Source organism: Panthera onca, chromosome D3 (genome assembly GCF_046562875.1).
Source record: "Panthera onca isolate mPanOnc1 chromosome D3, mPanOnc1 haplotype 2, whole genome shotgun sequence".
In the NCBI taxonomy this organism is placed as follows: Eukaryota; Metazoa; Chordata; class Mammalia; order Carnivora; family Felidae; genus Panthera; species Panthera onca.
In genome coordinates this window covers 8,316,237-8,333,350 of record NC_138350.1, presented here as the reverse complement: position 1 = coordinate 8,333,350, position 17,114 = coordinate 8,316,237, and the positions used below count along the sequence as shown (strand labels likewise).

Below are 17,114 nucleotides of genomic sequence, written 5' to 3'. Positions count from 1 at the left end.
GGTTTTCATTAATATTAAACATACTTAGGGATGCCTGGGTGGCTCAGTTGGTTGAGCGTCCAGCTCTTGGTTTTGGCTCGGGTAATGATCCCAGTGTTATGGGATTGAGCCCTGCGTTGAGCTCCGCACTGAGTGTGGAGCCTGCTTGAGACTCTCTCTCCCTCTCTCTCTCTCTCTCTCTGCCTCTGCTCCTTGACCCTGTTTGCTTGCTGTCTAACTTAAAAATAATAAGCCATCCTTGCCCACCCATGCCCTGAGGGTAAGTCACCAATTCTCACCTTGTCTCCTTCAGCTACCTGACAGATGATTTCTCCAGTGGATGGATTGACGGTGGGGAATGTTTTCCTGCTGACAGCATCGTGCCACTCATTGTTTATGAAGATCTACAGAGAGAAGGAAGAAAGTTCTCAGGACCAGTTCTCAACCCAGTGCTGAGAACCACCAATTTTAAAAAAACAAAAACATCAGAACAAACCTGAATTAGCCTCTCAGAGTGATGTGGCGTGAGGTTTAAAGGCCAGCCTTGGGGACCACCAAGTCGGAATGCCCACTCTGCCAAGGGACTTGGGGTGAGTTCTTGGCCTTGGTTTCCCTGATCTGGGAAATGAAGGGAATGCACTCCTACCTTATCAGTTATCTGTCTCCATTGTTGGGTCACATCTCACAACTCAAGTGGCTCACACGACTTGTTATTTCCTTACAGTCATGCCCACTGACTGCGCTCAGCTGCACAGGGCTCAGCTGGGCTCACGTAGGGGCTTGCAGGGCAAAGGTACCCAGGACTGAGTACCTTTCAGGAGGAGGGCTCTGCACTCACAAGGCCTCGTTTCTGCCACCAAACTCCACTGGGCAGTGTGAGTCACAGGCCCAGTCCGGACCTTGGGGAGGGGAAGGAGCCTTCACCTTGAGAGAAGCAGCAAAGAATTTGCAACCTTCTTTCCTCTACCACACTACGGCACAGGGCTGTTATTCAGTAAATATTTAGTGAACACCAACAACGGGCCCTGCTCTAAGGCTGAGGACACAGTGGAAACCCAACCCAGTAAGGACCTCTCTCTCACGGGAGCTGGTGTTCTGGTGGGCACAGACAGTAGAGAAGCAATCAGATACACAAGGCAACCTCAGATTGCAGTGGTAGGTGCACAGGAGAAAATGAGGATACAGAGAGGGTCCTGAAGTGGGGGAAGATAGGGAACTTCGGCTGGGATGGTCGGGTGGGTCTGAGGAGCAGATATTTCACTGGAGCCCTGACTGATGAAAAGGAGCCAGCCACGGGAAGAATGGGAGGATAGGCAGTCCAGGCAGTAGGAACTGCAAGTGCAAAGGCCCTGGGGTAGGAATTAGTCTGGTGCATTTGAGAAAAAACAAAAGTGGCCAGAGTTACTGGTGAACCAAGAAGAAGTGCTAGGAGATGGGGTCAGAGAAGGAGTGTGGGTCCTGCGAAGCCCTCAGTTCAGCGCCTGGCAGCAGCCTGGCAGCAACCGCTGTTTTCTGTTTTCGCTGTTGGGAGGTCTAACAGCAACCAAGTGGAGAAAGACCACATGGTTTTATGAAGTCAATGGCAGGGAGATGGAAGCCTCTCCATTCACTCAGAGAAAGGACCCTTGCCCAAAGCTGCTTAATTAAGTGCCAGAATTTTCTCTCTGTTTCTAACAGCCAGCTGATGGCTTCAGGGGATAACAGGGAAGAAATCTCGCAGCAAGCTGTTGTTCTCCTGCAGGCTGGGGAAACTGGTCTGGTGAGGGGAGGGGGTATTTTGTCACTTTCCCAGGACTGCGTAAATGTCACAGTCAGGGTGACCGTCAGTCCAAGGCCACTGTGCCTTCCTTCCTCAAGGGCTCTCCTTGGCCCCAGCATCCCAAAATGGCCTGGCTTAGGACCCTGGGGAGTCATCTCCAAGTTACTCTGGGCCACAGTCCAGGACCACAAACGAGACCAGGCCACCAAGCAAAACGTGGAGTCTGGTTCGTGCCAGGGCCAGAGATTTCAGGACCAGCAGGCTCCGGGGAGGTCTGGACCAACCTTGTGGTCAAGAGCAGGGTCAGGACGAGCACCGGATGAATCTGGGCTCTTTTTTTTTTTTTTTTTTAACTTTTTTTTTTAACGTTTATTTCTTTTTTGAGGGAGAGAGACAGAGCATGAGTGGGGGAAGGGCACAGACGGAGAGGAAGACATAGAATCTGAAACAGGTTCCAGGCTCTGAGCTGTCAGCACAGAGCCTGGTGCCGGGCTCAAACTCAGGAACGGCGAGATCATGACCTGAGCCGAAGTCGGGCACTCAACCGACTGAGCCACCCAGGCGCCCTAAATCCGGGCTCTTTTGATCCTTGTTGTGTCACACGGGGCAAGGCATTGCTTTTGCTTCCTCGTCTGCAGAGTGGGAATCATTGCAGTGGCCCTCATCACGAGGCACGTGAGGGCTTCAAGCATATGCACCGAGCTTCGCATGGAGTTAAGTGTGCAATGCTGGTGCCGGTGGGAGTGGGCGCAGGAAGGAGCCGGTTAGGAAAGGTCCACCAGGGGTCACGTTCCCAGGCTCAAATTTGGTCTTTTGGTGGAATCTGCAGCTGTGCACCTAAGTAAGAGGCTCTTGGCATCTGGCAGGAGCACACAGGTAAACATCAGCTGGAGTCTCTGGAAGTATGTTCGTGTGGTTGGTTTTGCATTAGTTGGTTGATCGTTAATCTGGAGGGAATTGAGACCTTTATTGCCGAGAAGCAGGCAATGGGTAGTTTCCAGTGGAGGGAAGGGATGTGGCAAAAAGAATTCTGGGTGACTGTGAGTTCAAGTTGGACACGGCCACGGCTGGCCACGCCCTGCATTAAGTGCTTCCCTGAGAACCGGCTTCCTCCAGTCAGAGCCCAGGTCTGCCTTCAAGGAGGCCAGAACTCTTGTTTCTTAATCTCCATCTTCACGGTTTACATACTGGCCAACAGTGGGTTTGATTTTGAGGTTTTATTCTGGGTGGTGTAAAATGCACCAACCTCTAAGCCACACAGAATCTGGAATCTCGGCTCTGCCCCTCATCTGCTGTGACCTTGGGCTTCCAGATTGCTTCATGGGTCCCTGGGGAGAAGGTGTGTGGGGGCGGATGTGAGGATTCAATGCATCAAGGGGTGTAAAGCCCCTAAGCCAGGAGCCCGCCCGCACACAGTGGATCTTACCACAGCAGTCACTGCAACATTACTCTAGATCCTGTGGTGCTCTCAAAGATTTTTGGGATTTGTATTATTTCCTGTACCATGGCATACTAAATTAGTTTGTCCTGAAAAAGTTTTTTTTTTCAACGTTTTTTTTTTTTTTTTTTTTTTTTTTTTATTTATTTTTGGGACAGAGAGAGACAGAGCATGAACGGGGGAGGGGCAGAGAGAGAGGGAGACACAGAATCGGAAACAGGCTCCAGGCTCCGAGCCATCGGCCCAGAGCCTGACGCGGGGCTCGAACTCACAGACCGCGAGATCGTGACCTGGCTGAAGTCGGACGCTTAACCGACTGCGCCACCCAGGCGCCCCTGTCCTGAAAAAGTTTTAATTGTCACTTTGCAAAGATCAGGAAGTAGAAAGCAGAGACTGGGCCAGTCAGCTGCTCTCCTAGTCCTCACCCCCTCCTCCCTGTCCCCCGAATCTTAGACTAGGACCCTGGGAAGACCACTCCCTGGCACCTGTTTGCCTTTCAAAGCCCTGAATTGCTGGGTCACTTTCCGCTGTTGAATTTTCAACAATCCATCCTGCCTTCTAACTGATCAAATAAGCCGGAATCTGCCTAGCAGGAACCTAGAATCTTCCTTCTGTTTAGAATTCCCATTTCCCTCCTCCTAGAGCCAGACTTCAGTGGCCTCCCTGACCTGCCCTCCAATGGGGACGGATGGGCCTCTGCCATAGTTTTGCTTCAAGTGAGGAGAGCCTCACAGCAATTTCATTTATGTACGCATGAGGGCGGACATCAGGGCAAATGTTTCATAACCTCCTGGCCCAAAACCCAAAGCTTCACTTCTCTAACAGGCTTAACTAGTAAGCCTGGGGGGTGGGGATGGGGGATGGGGCTCTCCCAGCTCACACTTCTTATGCGAGCTTCTAGAAGCAGAGCAATATGCAGAGTGATATCCCAGTGACATTAGGAGCTGACACTTTGAATCTGGACTGCTGGCAAAACTCATAGAGCTTTTCCATCAACATGCTTTATTTTCTACACATTTTAACAGACACATCTCCCTTCGTTTTGTGTAAGTTGGGATTCATCATCCACGCAGTCGAAAGTTTTAACAGAGTGCCATCACCATGCTGAGCACTGAGTGAAAAAGCATCCTGGCTCCTTGAGCTAAAAAGTCCTGGGGAGGAGAGACACCATCTACAAGCCCACAGACAAAGCGACAAAGCAGAGAAGCAGAAACAAACAGGCGACAGTGAGGAACAGACCAGGAAGTCAGATGGCACCTGAGGGGGGCGCCTGAAGGCAGAGCTTGGGGATAGGAGGAACCAAAAGGGCCCCCTGGCTGCAGAGTGAGGGGGCAGGACAGCAGAGGGGGCTCTGGATCCCACCCACCGTGTGCAGGTGGCTGTGCTGGTGTTAGGGGTGCAGAGAGTACAGGACACACGTGCGAGCCTCCATGCCGTGTGGAGATCATCGGCTCTCCATTTCTTAACTTGCTTTTCTCACATTACTCCACAACCAGATGGCTCCATTATTTTAAGCAACACAGCATTCCTCCACAGTTTACATAACCATTTCCTACGCGTGCACTTTCAGGACAGATTCCACTATTCCCAACGATGCTGCTGCAGCAAACATCCTTGGACATGTACCTTTGTGAACTTGGGACAGATTACTGTACAGACGCCAAAACTGCTGAGTTAGAGGATTACACGATCCTTGGCCGCATCCAGAAACTTGGGTGGTGTGGTGAGTGCCCAGAAGTTGGGGCAGGGACAGCAGAGGTGGGACCCCAGGGAAGAGGCTTAACCAAGGTGAAGACAGAGCACTATTTCAAAGCCACCTCCACCCCATGGCAGTGGACAGTCATAATCTGCCCAAAGTCTCCAGTAAGAGGTTAAATGGTGTTCAGTAGCTCCAGTTTAAGGAGGCAGGATGCTTTGATGGATCAAAGAACTGGGGATCTGTTACTTGGGAAATCTGCATCCCTGGAATATGTTACTTTCCCCAAGGGTGAGGGAGCAGATGGGGTGGTTCTCTGTCTTGGGGAGACTCGTGCTGGCATTTGCTTTTCAGTGGCAGTTAGGTAACTCATGTCCGATAGAAAGCAGATGCTATCTTTTCTATTACAAGATCCTGAGAAAATAAGTTCAAGACAAACACTGAATGCCACACACATTCACGTTTCTCCACATAATCCTCTAGAAACCTCAGGGTCAATTTAGAATTAAGGTCAAGGGCAGCGACCTCCCTTAGACTTGCTGGAGACATTCTGGCTCCTGACCTCAGCCCTCTCCTCCCCTCCTCAGCTCCCAGGGTCTTTCTTTTTTTTTTTTTTCTTTTTTTAATTTTTTTTTTTAATGTTTATTTATTTTTGAGAGAGACAGAGAGAGAGCGAGGAAGGGAGAGAGAAAGAGGGAGACACAGAATCTGAATCAGGCTCCAGGCTCTGAGCTGTCAACACAGAGCCTGATGTGGGGCTCAAACTCACAAATCGTGAGATCATGACCTGAACCGAAGTCAGATGCTTAACCGACTGAGCCACCCAGGCACCCCTCCCAGGGTCTTTCCTTATGTGTTACTGGATTTTTTTTCACCACTTCCACGATGGGAGGCTTGGTTCTACTATGGACTGTCTGCCATGCAGGCATGGTTTCAACTTGTTGATATTCTTTGGGCTTATGATTTGGCAAACCCCTATCTTGCTGCGATCACTTGCCTTGTTGGACAATTTTAGCACTCCCTGCATGTCTCCACATTCTTATTCACATTAACTCCCAAATGCTCTGAAAATACCCCTCCTAAGTGGAAATACTGCGTTTCCATTCCTTGCTCCTGGAACACGAAATTACAAACACAGTTTCATAAATGGCAACCATTCATGCCTCCAATAAATATTTACTGAGCAGCAATTATATTCTGATCTCGGTGCTAGGTGCTGGGTATACACATGTGAACACAAACACGGCACCTGCCTCCTAATTTCAAATATTCCAAGCCAAGATATTACAAAGATGTGAATATCTACATCCTTGTTTGACCACAGGGCCTGGTCACGAGGCAGCACAGCATGTGGCTAAGGGCATGCATGTCAGAGTTGGACCTTGGTTTCATACTTACTACTTAATGTGAACATGACCTCCCTGAGTCTCAGTTTCCTCATCTGCAAGATGAGGTACTACGACACCTGGTTCGTACAGTTGCCGGAGGGATGAAAGGTGAAAACGTAGTTACCTGTCCTCAGCACAGGGCCCGAAAGATCCTAAGTGATCAGTAACCATGATTATTCAATCCGGGGAAACATACACATGTCCACAACACACATACCTGTCCTTCCAACTTGACCTCAATACCATAAACTTTCTTGGAGTCCAGTCACCTGTAATTCAGTGTGTTCCCACAGATTCTGGGGAGGCAGGAGGTAATGAGAAGCATTTGTATTCACTCATAACAGAACTGTTGTTAAAAGCAGAAGAATCTAGGTAGGTCTGGTAAAATCCTCTAATTCTCTGGGTTGCCTGAACCTATTATTGCTACAAAAGATCGTAAAACTCCTACACAAGCAATAAAACCAGTATGATCACTGTGGAGATATTTCACTTGATTCATTCAGCATAAAAGCCACCTCAAACCACTGCCTAGCCCAACACAGGTTTTAGCTCATTATGTAAGAATCTCCCAAGGAAAATCAAATTCCTATTCTGTATATATTCTACCTGTTAGCAGTGATTATCTGCAGGTATGAGATAATCAGAGGCCTGTCACTTTCTTTTTTCTTTTTATGTTTGCTTACGGGTTACTTACTTTTAAAGAAACAAAATATTTAAAGAAAGCCAAAGTTCCCTACGGTCACTGCCTGCCAGCAAATTCCCTATGCAGCACCCCTCCCCCCCCCACCGCCCTCACCCCTGGCACTCACCCCTGGCACTCACCGCCCTCACACCAATGAGGTTTTTCCTTCCTGTACATTTTTATACATTTTATATGGAGATAGGTCTATTCACATTCAATGTAAAGTTTGGGGTAGTTTTAATTAGTTTCATTCCCCCCCCCTTGAAACATTCATTGTTTTTCAGGCCCATTATTCATACAGCTCTAGCTAATTCCTGTAACTAGCACATGCATTGAATTATTCCTCCCTGTAACTATAACATATGTTGTTCATCTGCCTCCCTATGGATGGCAAGCTGGCTTCCTGAGTTTTTTGCCCATATAAACTATGTGACAATGAACATCTGTGCATGTCTATATATATTTCCAGTGAGTTTCTACCTCACAGACCTCTGTAATGTTTGACTTTTTGTACTGAGGATGTATTAATATTGTAATCAGAAAATTCTATATAATAGGGAGATCCTTTCTTAATTTCCTTGTCAGTTCTCCCTTTAGTTCCTGAGTGTTGTGGTCAAGAAGCTAAGAATAGAAGACACAAACTTAATTCACCCCAAGCCCCCATTTCAGCTTTCCCACAACCTAACTCAACCCTTCAGAAAACAAGTTACAGCACCCACATAATGGAGTTATATCGCATTATCTTGTAAGCTCAACAGCATCACTGTTCTCACAGCTTTTACTTATGGCTAAATAAATATGGAGGCACAGGGAGCCATGAGCCGGGCATTTGCTAAGGGCTGTATCAGGATGACCCCACTTCATCCTCACAGCAACCCTATCTATGATGTAGATGGGATTTTTACCCCATTGTACAGGTGTGGTAGCTGAGGTACAGAGCTCAGCTCTGTACCACCCTCCATATCGCCCTGTTCCCTGCCGTATTTTTCTCCACAGCACTGATTGCCTTGGCCACATTATGCATTTCCCTTGTCTGTCTCCACCATCCAGGCCACAAACTTCCCACAGGCAGGGATTCCTGTCTGTTTTGTTTATTGGAACTGGGAGTACTCACAAAATGTCTGTTGAATGAATGAACCTGCCCAAGTCAGCACTAACGGGTGGCAGGCAGTCTGAGTCCAGAGCATAACATGGTATCTAACAATATTCTCTTCTTCATTATTATTATCAACCAACGTGGGGAGTCAGGAAGACGGCGGAGTAGGAGGATCCTGAGCTCACCCTGTCCCACAGACATACCAAGAGAACAGCTACATCTATTCAACTAACTCTGAAAACGACCTGAAGACTGGTAGAACAGACCTTCCACAGTTTGTCATAAAGAGGAGGCCATACTGAAAAGGGCAGGAAGGGCAGAGACACGGGCACCATACCCCTGGCGAGACTCCCACAAACAGAGGGACACCACAAGCACGGAGAAGCAAAAACGAGAGATCAGATCCTACACCAGGCACGCCCGGCACCGGGGTCTAACATTGGGAAGACAAGTCCCCATAGTATCTGGCTATGAAAATCAGTGCGGCTTGACTTCAGGAGCTTTTAAAATCCACAGAGCTTAACTCGGCATTTTATTATCAACCAACACGAATTGGTGATGTTGAAGATAGAAGTATTAGTCACACTCCATCCAGAGAAGTAACTTTGCTGAAGCCACAGTCCCTTGGGTTTTCCTTTAAGTTGTCTTCCGAGATCTTAATTACTCTCCAAGTCAGGAAAGAAAAGAAGAATGAAAAATGAAAATCAGTTTATTGACAGAGATGTGTCCCCAAAACTGCCAAGGATAAGAAATGTTGGTCTTCAAGAAACCTGGCCATCAATCAGTTTCCCCTACAGGTCCCTGCTTGTGAGTTGGGGAAGGAGAATGTGTCCTGAAATCGTCCTAACCCAACCAGTAAATCTACCCCACCCTGCAATCTCACCCAAGACAAGTAGAGGCAAGAGGACCCCAGGAAGGTGGACCAAACCACCCCCCTCAACTTCTTTCAGATTGAGAAAAAGAGGTGACAAGGAGAAGACCTGTTGCCTGACCCCTCTTACCCATCCAGATGAGACCCAACAAGCCTGAAATACGACATTTCCCCCAAAAGCCCAAACACCTCCCCTCCCTGCAGATGCCCTTGGCAAGAAAACCGCCTGTTGGAAGAACTCCTTTTTGGGAAACTCAACTCCAGAATAGTTGAATGAACTTAAAGGATCCAGCAACACCTCGGAGAAATGTCCAGGAATATGATCTACTTTGTACTTAGAGCCCCTGGCTCCTAGAGACAGATTTTTCAGATAAGGCTTTGGCATGCTTGCCAGCAGGTTGGCAACAACTTAACACTGAAAACAGCCCAAGGAACTTTAAGAATAGCCAGTTCCAGCATGGTGGGATGCTTTGCAACCTTTGGGAAGAATAAACAAGATATAAATGTACTAATTGAGAAAGATAAGTCAGGTACACTGTTCAATGAGACAGTGCTTCAGTACAGTAAGTGCTAGCATCTCATTTATGTAAAAAAAAATCTGGTGCATGCTGGCTCATGTGCGTGCGTGCGCGTGCACGCACACGCGCACACACACACACACACACAGAGAGAAAATACAAGATCACAGACCTAGGTGTTAACAGTGCTCTTGGAGAGAGTGGAATGGGGTCTGGGAGAAGTTTTACGGTACTCAGCATTTTTGCAGTGAGCAAATGTTACTTTTATGATCTCAAAAAATGTGATAAAGAAAAGCAGCTGTGGGGAGATTTCACTCTTCTCCCCCCAACTTACATCCCCAGACTGAATCTGGAGAGCAGGAATCGTGCTATCTACCAGTCCCACATGCATGTACATTTGAAGGCCATTCCCTCACCTCCACGTGACCACGGAGGAGGAAGATCTTAATTAGATCTCCTGCCCACAAAGGCTTGGGAGGCTGACAATTTTCCCTGAAGGATATTTCTGCATGATCTTTTTGATGTTCAAGTCTTCCAAGCATTAGCTCCTCATTAGGCAGCGTACCGAGAAAGAACAAGCACTGCTGCATTTGGGGCCTGTGTGATGCAAAAGGAGTTTTATCTCTTGTTTCTATTGCCTCGCCAAAGTGACCATTTGTAACACTCCTTCCAACATACAGCTGAGCCTTTAGCCACCACCTGTGCACAGATCTGCAGCCCCGCTCCGGGCCAGACAAGCAGGTCCGCAGCTGAAAGTGAGTTGGCCAGGGACTGGCTCTACAGCACCCTACATAAGCAGTGACCCCTGAGTTCCAACCCTGAGTTGCATTCTGTAGTAGCACAGAATGTTCTGGGTAGAGGCTTTCTCTTGGGATTCTAGATGTGAACCCCAACTTTGACACTGGACAGCCCATGAAACCTCTCTGCAACTCAACCTTGTTTGTTCACCTGTAAAACGTCTGCGATCACGGTACCCACCTAACTCGGCTGTTGTAAGGCTTGAGCGGTATAACGAAACGGCGGCAGGTGCAAAAGCTGTACACAGAGCACGGGAGCTGTTACTGCTGTTAAGTGCTTACCAAGCGCATGAGGCCCCGGGGTTGCCCTCTGACCCACTTCCTACTTTTCGGAAGAAACTCAGGTTCACAGAAGGGCAGTTTGCTGCACCTACAACACAAACTCTTTTCATAATCATTTCCTTCTCTGAATTCCAGCACTTTACCCAAACTCAAACATCAAAAGAGAAAATATTCCAGAGTCCTGCTCGAGCAAGGAATTGGCCTCTGGGAATCAGTGTTACCCAGGAAAGCCTCTCCTTGGTTTGCTGGAAGAAAGCCAGCTCCTTGGAAGGCGCGGACACCCTTTGGGGACTGCACCCGGGAGGCGCGAGTCCCGCACTCTTTCCCAGTTCCCAGCAGTGGACAGGGGCTCTCCCCGCCCTGCGGCCTTGCCTTTTCCCTAGCGAACGGGTGAACTTTGGCTGAAAAGGGCCTTTTCCTTTTGTTTTTCAGTTCGGACTTCCTTGGACGCGGGCGAGAATTAAGGATTCAGAAATAACCACGGAAAAGACAGAAAAGCTCCTGCTAAGAGGGACTTTGGTGGACACGTCTTCCGGGTGGGTGGCGAAGGCCCTGTGCAGACACCGCGGCGACTAAGAGGCCGGGAGGGATGGGGGGGGTTGGGGGGTGGGGCGAGAAAATGGAACCAAGAGAACTGGCGCAGGAAAGCGGCCGGCGGCCGGACGAAAACAAGTTAAGTGGCCGAAGTCACATCTGGATAATGAAACGGGGGGCGGGGGCTGCCAGAGGCGGTGAAGGGGCCAAAACGCTAGCGGGGAGGGAAGGTGTGCGTAAAGATCAAGCGCAGCAAACCCCTCGAGCCCCAGCTGGGTAAACGGGAGCCCGAAGAGGCCCAGAGCCTTCCCAGCCGGCGAGCGCCGTCTCCGCGAGAGAACAAAGCCCCGGGGCCAACGGCCTCACCTGGTTGTAGAGGACTTCAGGCTGCTGGTTGGGGGCCGGTACCGCCTGGGTGGCGGCGGCCGACAGGAGGCGGCGGCCCAGGCGGGGCCCGAGACTGGCAGCGGCGCGGAACATGCTGCGGCGGGAGCGGGCGCGCGAGACGTTGCGCGGGCAACTTGGACGAGGCTGCCGGCTGGGGCGGTGGGGGGAAAAGGGGGTCGCGGCGACCGCGACCTCTCCCCGCCCCCGGCGCGGCCGCCAATGGGCAGGCGCGAGGAGGGGCCGAGGGGGGGCGTGTCTGCCACCGCCCCCGGGTTCCTGGTGGAGCTGCCCCGCGGCCCACCCCCTCCCCCTCCCCCCCTAGGCCCTGGGCTGATCCCCGCTCCGCACCCCTTGGTGCACCGCAACTGGCCCCCGCGTGCGCGCCGGATGTGTGGACTCACCCGACCTTGCGAATTCAGCGCGCATGGACCCCCTAATGTGTGCCCTAACCCTGACGTGGACGGGCCTGATCCGGAGCGACCCTGGCCCTGACTTCTGGGGGCTACTCTAAAGGGGAGAAACACCGACCTTAAACCAAACACGAAGTAATTTCAGAAAGGGGTGAGGAATGTGAAGGAAACAGGGTGAATACAGGGTTGGAGCAGAGAGCACGGCTTTTAAGTGACCCGTGAGACCCGAATTGTTTTCAGAAGGTCTTACAGGCAGTGGTGAGGAGTTCACAGAAGGATGACTTCTGTGAACTCGTTTCTAATTCTGTGGAGAATGGACAAGAGACCGGGGGGGGGGGGGGGGGCGGGGGGAGGCAAGGGTTTTGCAAACTGTTTCATTCTGGGGACATTCTGGAGCAGGACAGTGGGGAGAACAGGGAGGAATCAGAGGAGGTTTGCTAGGAAGGGGGATGGACGCAGGGTCAGATGTGTGCATTTCAACCAGATAATACCAACAAAAGCAGGAGGAGGAGGTGAAGAAACCTGCAGGTGTCTGCCTTGCTGTTGAGGCTCTTGCCCCTGGAGCGGAAGCTGGAGAGGTTGACCAATGCCCAGGGATTAAATACCAGGCAAAGTTGTTGATCTAAGGTCTGAAGGAGACTCACAGTGTGTGCGTGCGTGTGTGTGTGTGCTTTGCTTTGCTTTGCTTTGAAGAGCTAACATGATATCAAAAGGATAAATAATTAACAGAGCTGCTATAACAGATATGCCACAGAGTTCCAGTAACCAAACACAATACAGTCCCAATTCACTTCGAGTCTCACACAGATGTTCCCCTCCAGACAGAAGCCCAGGGACCCAGGCTCTTTTCTTTGTATGACTCTGATGTTCAGACGTGATTCCCAAAGTCACCGGGGAGCTCAACGTCATTTTAGACACCCAGAGGAGAAAAATGCGTTAAAGATGGCACATGGGGAGTTTTTATGGCTGAGCCTGTTTACTGGCTAGAATTTAGTCGCTTGGCCATTCCTCCAGATAAAGGAGTCTGGAAAATGAGCTGTGTGCCCAGGAAGAGGGGGCAATAGGTTTGGAGATCAGCTGCAGAGATAAACTGAAAAGTGAACCGCACTCTTTTCTGAAAGCAGCCCTCAGGCCGCCACCTTCCTTTCTTCAAGACATCCTGTTTTTTTCACCTAATAATACGTGTGGGAGATGGTTCTTCACCCTCACACAAGGAAGGTGTCTCCATTCTCTTTAACAGTTACACAGAATTCCACTGGATTCATGTACCATTTTTATTTAATGAATTCCCCAAGGATGGATTTTTAGGTTGTTTCCAATCTTGGGCCATTATAAACAATGCCAAAATGTGTATCTTTGACTTACTTGGGAAATTCGTAGAAATGGAGCTGATAAAGGATATTTACAATTTAAATCTACACATCGGCTCTTGAACAACACGGGTTTGAACCGTGCAAGTCCACTTAGATGCAGATTTTTTTACAGTAGTGTAAATATATTTTCTTTTCCTTATGATTTTCTTAACATTTTCTGTATCCTACTTTATTGTATGCATGCAGTAGGTAATACATGTAACATACAAAATATGTGTCAATTGACTATGTCATCAGTAAGTCTTCTGGTCAACAGTGGACTATTAATAGTTAAGTGCTGGGGGAGTCAAAAGTTACATGTGGATTTTTGACTGTGTAGGGGGATCTGCGCTCCTAACTCCTGTGTTGTTCCAGGGTTTACTTTAGATATTGCTGTATTACCCTCTGTAGAGGCTTGATTAACTTACAACTGCCCCACGCCGTCACATATGAGTTTCCTCACACCCTCAGCAATACAATTTATCAGACTTTTTAAAGCTTTATTAATCATATAGGTGAAAAGTAGCAATTCACTCTCGCATTAATTTGCATTTCCCTTCCTAGGAGTGAGCTTGAACATCTTTGCCTGTATGAAGTCCTGCATTCTTCCTCTGCTACAAATGAACCATTCAGGTACCTTGCTCAGTTTTTTATTGGATTGTTGTTGGTTTCTTTAAAACTGATTTCTAGCTGCTTTCTATATATCAATGCAATGAACATTTGCTCATTTCATATATGGTCCAAATATTTTCTGCCATCATCATCGATCTTTTTACTTAGCTTATGCCTTCTTTGGTTTTGTTTTTGTCTTAAAGGTTTTGTTGTTGTTGTTGTAGGAGGGGCTGTCCACTGTTTTGGTTTTGTTTTTTTTTTTAAGTTTATTTACTTATGTAAGTAATCTCCACACCCAACGTGGGGCTCCAACCCACAACTCCGAGATCAAGAGTTGCACGTTCTTCCGACTAAGCCAGCCAGGTGCCCCTCTCCAGTGTTTTCTTTTATGTCTCTGGCTTTTATGTCATGCCTAGAAAGCCTCTTCCACTCAGATTATCTTTTGTTTTATTATTTTTTTATTTTTTTAATGTTTATTTATTTGGAGACAGAGAGAGAGCAAGTAGGGGAGGGGCAGAGTGGGAGAGAGAGAGAATGTCAAGCAGGCTTCTCACTGTCAGCGCAGAGTCCAACACGGGGTACTCGATCCCAAGGATTAGGAGACCATGACCTGTTGCTCAACCCACTGAGCCACCCACACGCCCCTCAGATTATTTTTTATTTTTTATTTTTTTTAACGTTTATTTATTTTTGAGACAGAGAGAGACAGAGCATGAACGGGGAGGGTCAGAGAGAGGGAGACACAGAATCCGAAGCAGGCTCCAGGCTCTGAGCTGTCAGCACAGAGCCCGACGCGGGGCTCGAACTCACGGACGGCGAGATCATGACCTGAGCCTAAGTCGGCCGCTTAACCGACTGAGCCACCCAGGCGCCCCTTTTTTTTTTTCGGATTATTTTTTAAATGTCTCCTATATTTTTTTCTGTTATTTATTTTTCAGCTTTATGGGCATATAACTGAGATATAACATTGTGTAAATCAGATACAATCCTGTATTGCAAAATGATTGCCACAATAGCATTAGCTAATACCTCTATCATGTTATATGATTACCATTTCTTTTTTTCTGTGGTAAGAACATTTGAGGTATACTCTCCGAGCAACTTTCAAGAATATAAGTATATAATACGATATTGGTAATTGTAATCCCCATGCTATACCAGATCGCCAGAATTTATTGATCTTATAACTAAAGTTTGTACCCTTTCACCAACATTTCCCCACTTCCTTCAGCATCTAGCAGCAGGTAACCACCATTCGACTTTCTTTCTGTGAGTTCAGCTCTTTTAGATTGCAAATATAATACAAATCATACAGTATTTTTTAAGAGATTTTATCTTTTTTCAAGCGATCTCTACACCCAACATGGGGCTCGAACCTACAACCCCAAGATCAAGAGTCGCACGCTCTACCAACTGAGCCAACCAGGTGTCCCAACTATATTTATCTTTCTGTCTGACTTACTTCACTTAGCGTAATGCCCTCAAGGTTCATCCATAATGTTGCAAATGGCAGGGTTTCTTTCTCATGCCTGAATTATATTCCACTGTACTTACGTACCGCATTTTCTTTATCCCAACTGGACGCTTAGGTTGTTTCTGTATCTTGGCTGTTGTGAATGATGCTGCAGTGAATATGAAAGTGCAGATATCTCTTCAAAATCCTGTTTTCATTTCCTCTGGATATATACTCAGAAGTGGGATTGCTGGACCATATGGCGGTTCTATTTTTAATTTTTTTTATGTCTATTTATTTGGGGGGGGGGGTGAAAGCACACAAGCAGGGGAGGGGCAGAGAGACAGAGAGACAGAAAGACAAAGAGACAGAGGATCCAAAGTGGGCTCTGAGCTGACAGCAGCGAACCCGATGAGGGGCCCGAAATTGCAAACCGTGGCATCATGCCCTGAGCCGAACGAAGTCAGGCACTTAACCAACTGAGCCACCCAGGTGCCCCTCTATTTTTATTTTTTGAGGAAATTTAATACTGTTTTCCATAGCGACTGCATCAATTTACCTTCCCACCAACAGTGCACAAGGATTCCCTTTTCTCCACAGGCTCACCAACAATTTATCTCTCGTGTGTTTGATGAATAGCCATTCTAACAGGTGTGAGATGATATCTCATTGTGGTTTCGAATACTATGTCCCTGATGATGAATGATGTTGAACATCTTTCCATGTGCCTGTTGGCCATTTGTGTGTCTTCTTTGGAAAAATGTTTACTCAGTTCCTCTTTTTTTTTTTTTTTTTGAGAGAGAGAGAGAGAGCAGGGGAGGGGCAGAGAGAGAGAGGGAGAGAAAGAGTCCCAAGTAGGTTCTGCACTGTCAGCACTGTGAGATCACAACCTGAGCCAAAATCAAGAGTTGAACACTTAACTGACTGAACCATCCAGGCACCCCCCAGTGCCCATTTTTTTAATCAGACAGGTTTTGTTTGGGTTTTTGGGTTTTGTTTGGTTGGACATTAACCCCTTATCAGATGTATAATTTGCAAATGTTTTCTCTCCTTCCATAGGCTGCTTTTTCTTTTTTTTTCCTCTTTTTTTCTTTTTGAGAGAGAGAGAGAGCACGAGTGAGCGAGGGGCAGAGGGAGAGAGAGAAAGAGAGAGAGTGTGTGTGGAGTGTGGAACCCAGAGTGGGGCTCAAGCTCACTCAGAGTGGGACTTGAGCTCACGCACTGTGGGGCTTGAACTCACAAACCGTGAGATCACGACCTGAGCCAAAGTTGGACGCTTAACCGACTGAGCCTCCCAGGCACCCCATAGGCTGCTTTTTCATTTTGTTGATTCTTCCACAGTACAGAAGCTTTTCAGTTTGATGTAGTCCCATTCACTAATTTTTGCTTTTGATGCTTGTACTTTTGGAGTTATAGGCAAAAAAAAAAAAAAAAAAAAGTTGCCAAGATCAATGTCAGATAGCTTTTTCCCTCTATTTTTTTCTAGGAGTTTTATGGCTTCAGGTCTTATGTTCAACTCTTTATTCCATTTCAAGTTAATTTTTATAAGTGACTTAAGATAGGGGTCCAACTTCATTCTTCTGCCTCTGGTTATCCAGTTTTCCCAACACAGTTTATTGAATGTTTACTTATTTGTTTTCAAGTACTTTTACTGCTTGTATTTTACACTCTCAAATGGGATTCTTTTATTAATTTTGGTAGAAGGAAAGATTTAGGGATCCAATTATTTTTTCTTTTTTTAGATGTTTCTCAGGGTTCCTAACATCACTTATTCAATACTTCATCTTCCCCACCCCCATCATTATGAAAAGCTATCTTTTTGTATCCTAAGTGCCCTTAAGCAGTTGTGTATTTCTGAAC

The 17,114-nt window shown here is 47.5% G+C and overlaps 2 protein-coding genes across 2 annotated transcripts in view; one reads left to right on the top strand and one right to left on the bottom strand.

Moving 5' to 3' along the window:
- Nucleotides 1-11,608, bottom strand: part of ALDH2 (aldehyde dehydrogenase 2 family member) — a 28,078-nt gene extending 16,470 nt beyond the window's left edge. Inside the window, exons 1-2 of the mRNA XM_060612322.3 lie at nucleotides 11,407-11,608; nucleotides 279-383 (exon numbers count right to left, since the gene is read on the bottom strand). Of these exons, the coding sequence (XP_060468305.1) occupies nucleotides 279-383; nucleotides 11,407-11,520 (219 nt within the window). The 5' untranslated portion in view covers nucleotides 11,521-11,608. The remainder of the gene's footprint in view (nucleotides 1-278; nucleotides 384-11,406) is intronic.
- The window catches only part of BRAP (BRCA1 associated protein), a 94,391-nt gene continuing 88,170 nt past the window's right edge, over nucleotides 10,894-17,114 (top strand). Inside the window, exons 1-2 of the mRNA XM_078435794.2 lie at nucleotides 10,894-11,042; nucleotides 13,754-13,822. Of these exons, the coding sequence (XP_078291920.1) occupies nucleotides 13,780-13,822 (43 nt within the window). The 5' untranslated portion in view covers nucleotides 10,894-11,042; nucleotides 13,754-13,779. The remainder of the gene's footprint in view (nucleotides 11,043-13,753; nucleotides 13,823-17,114) is intronic.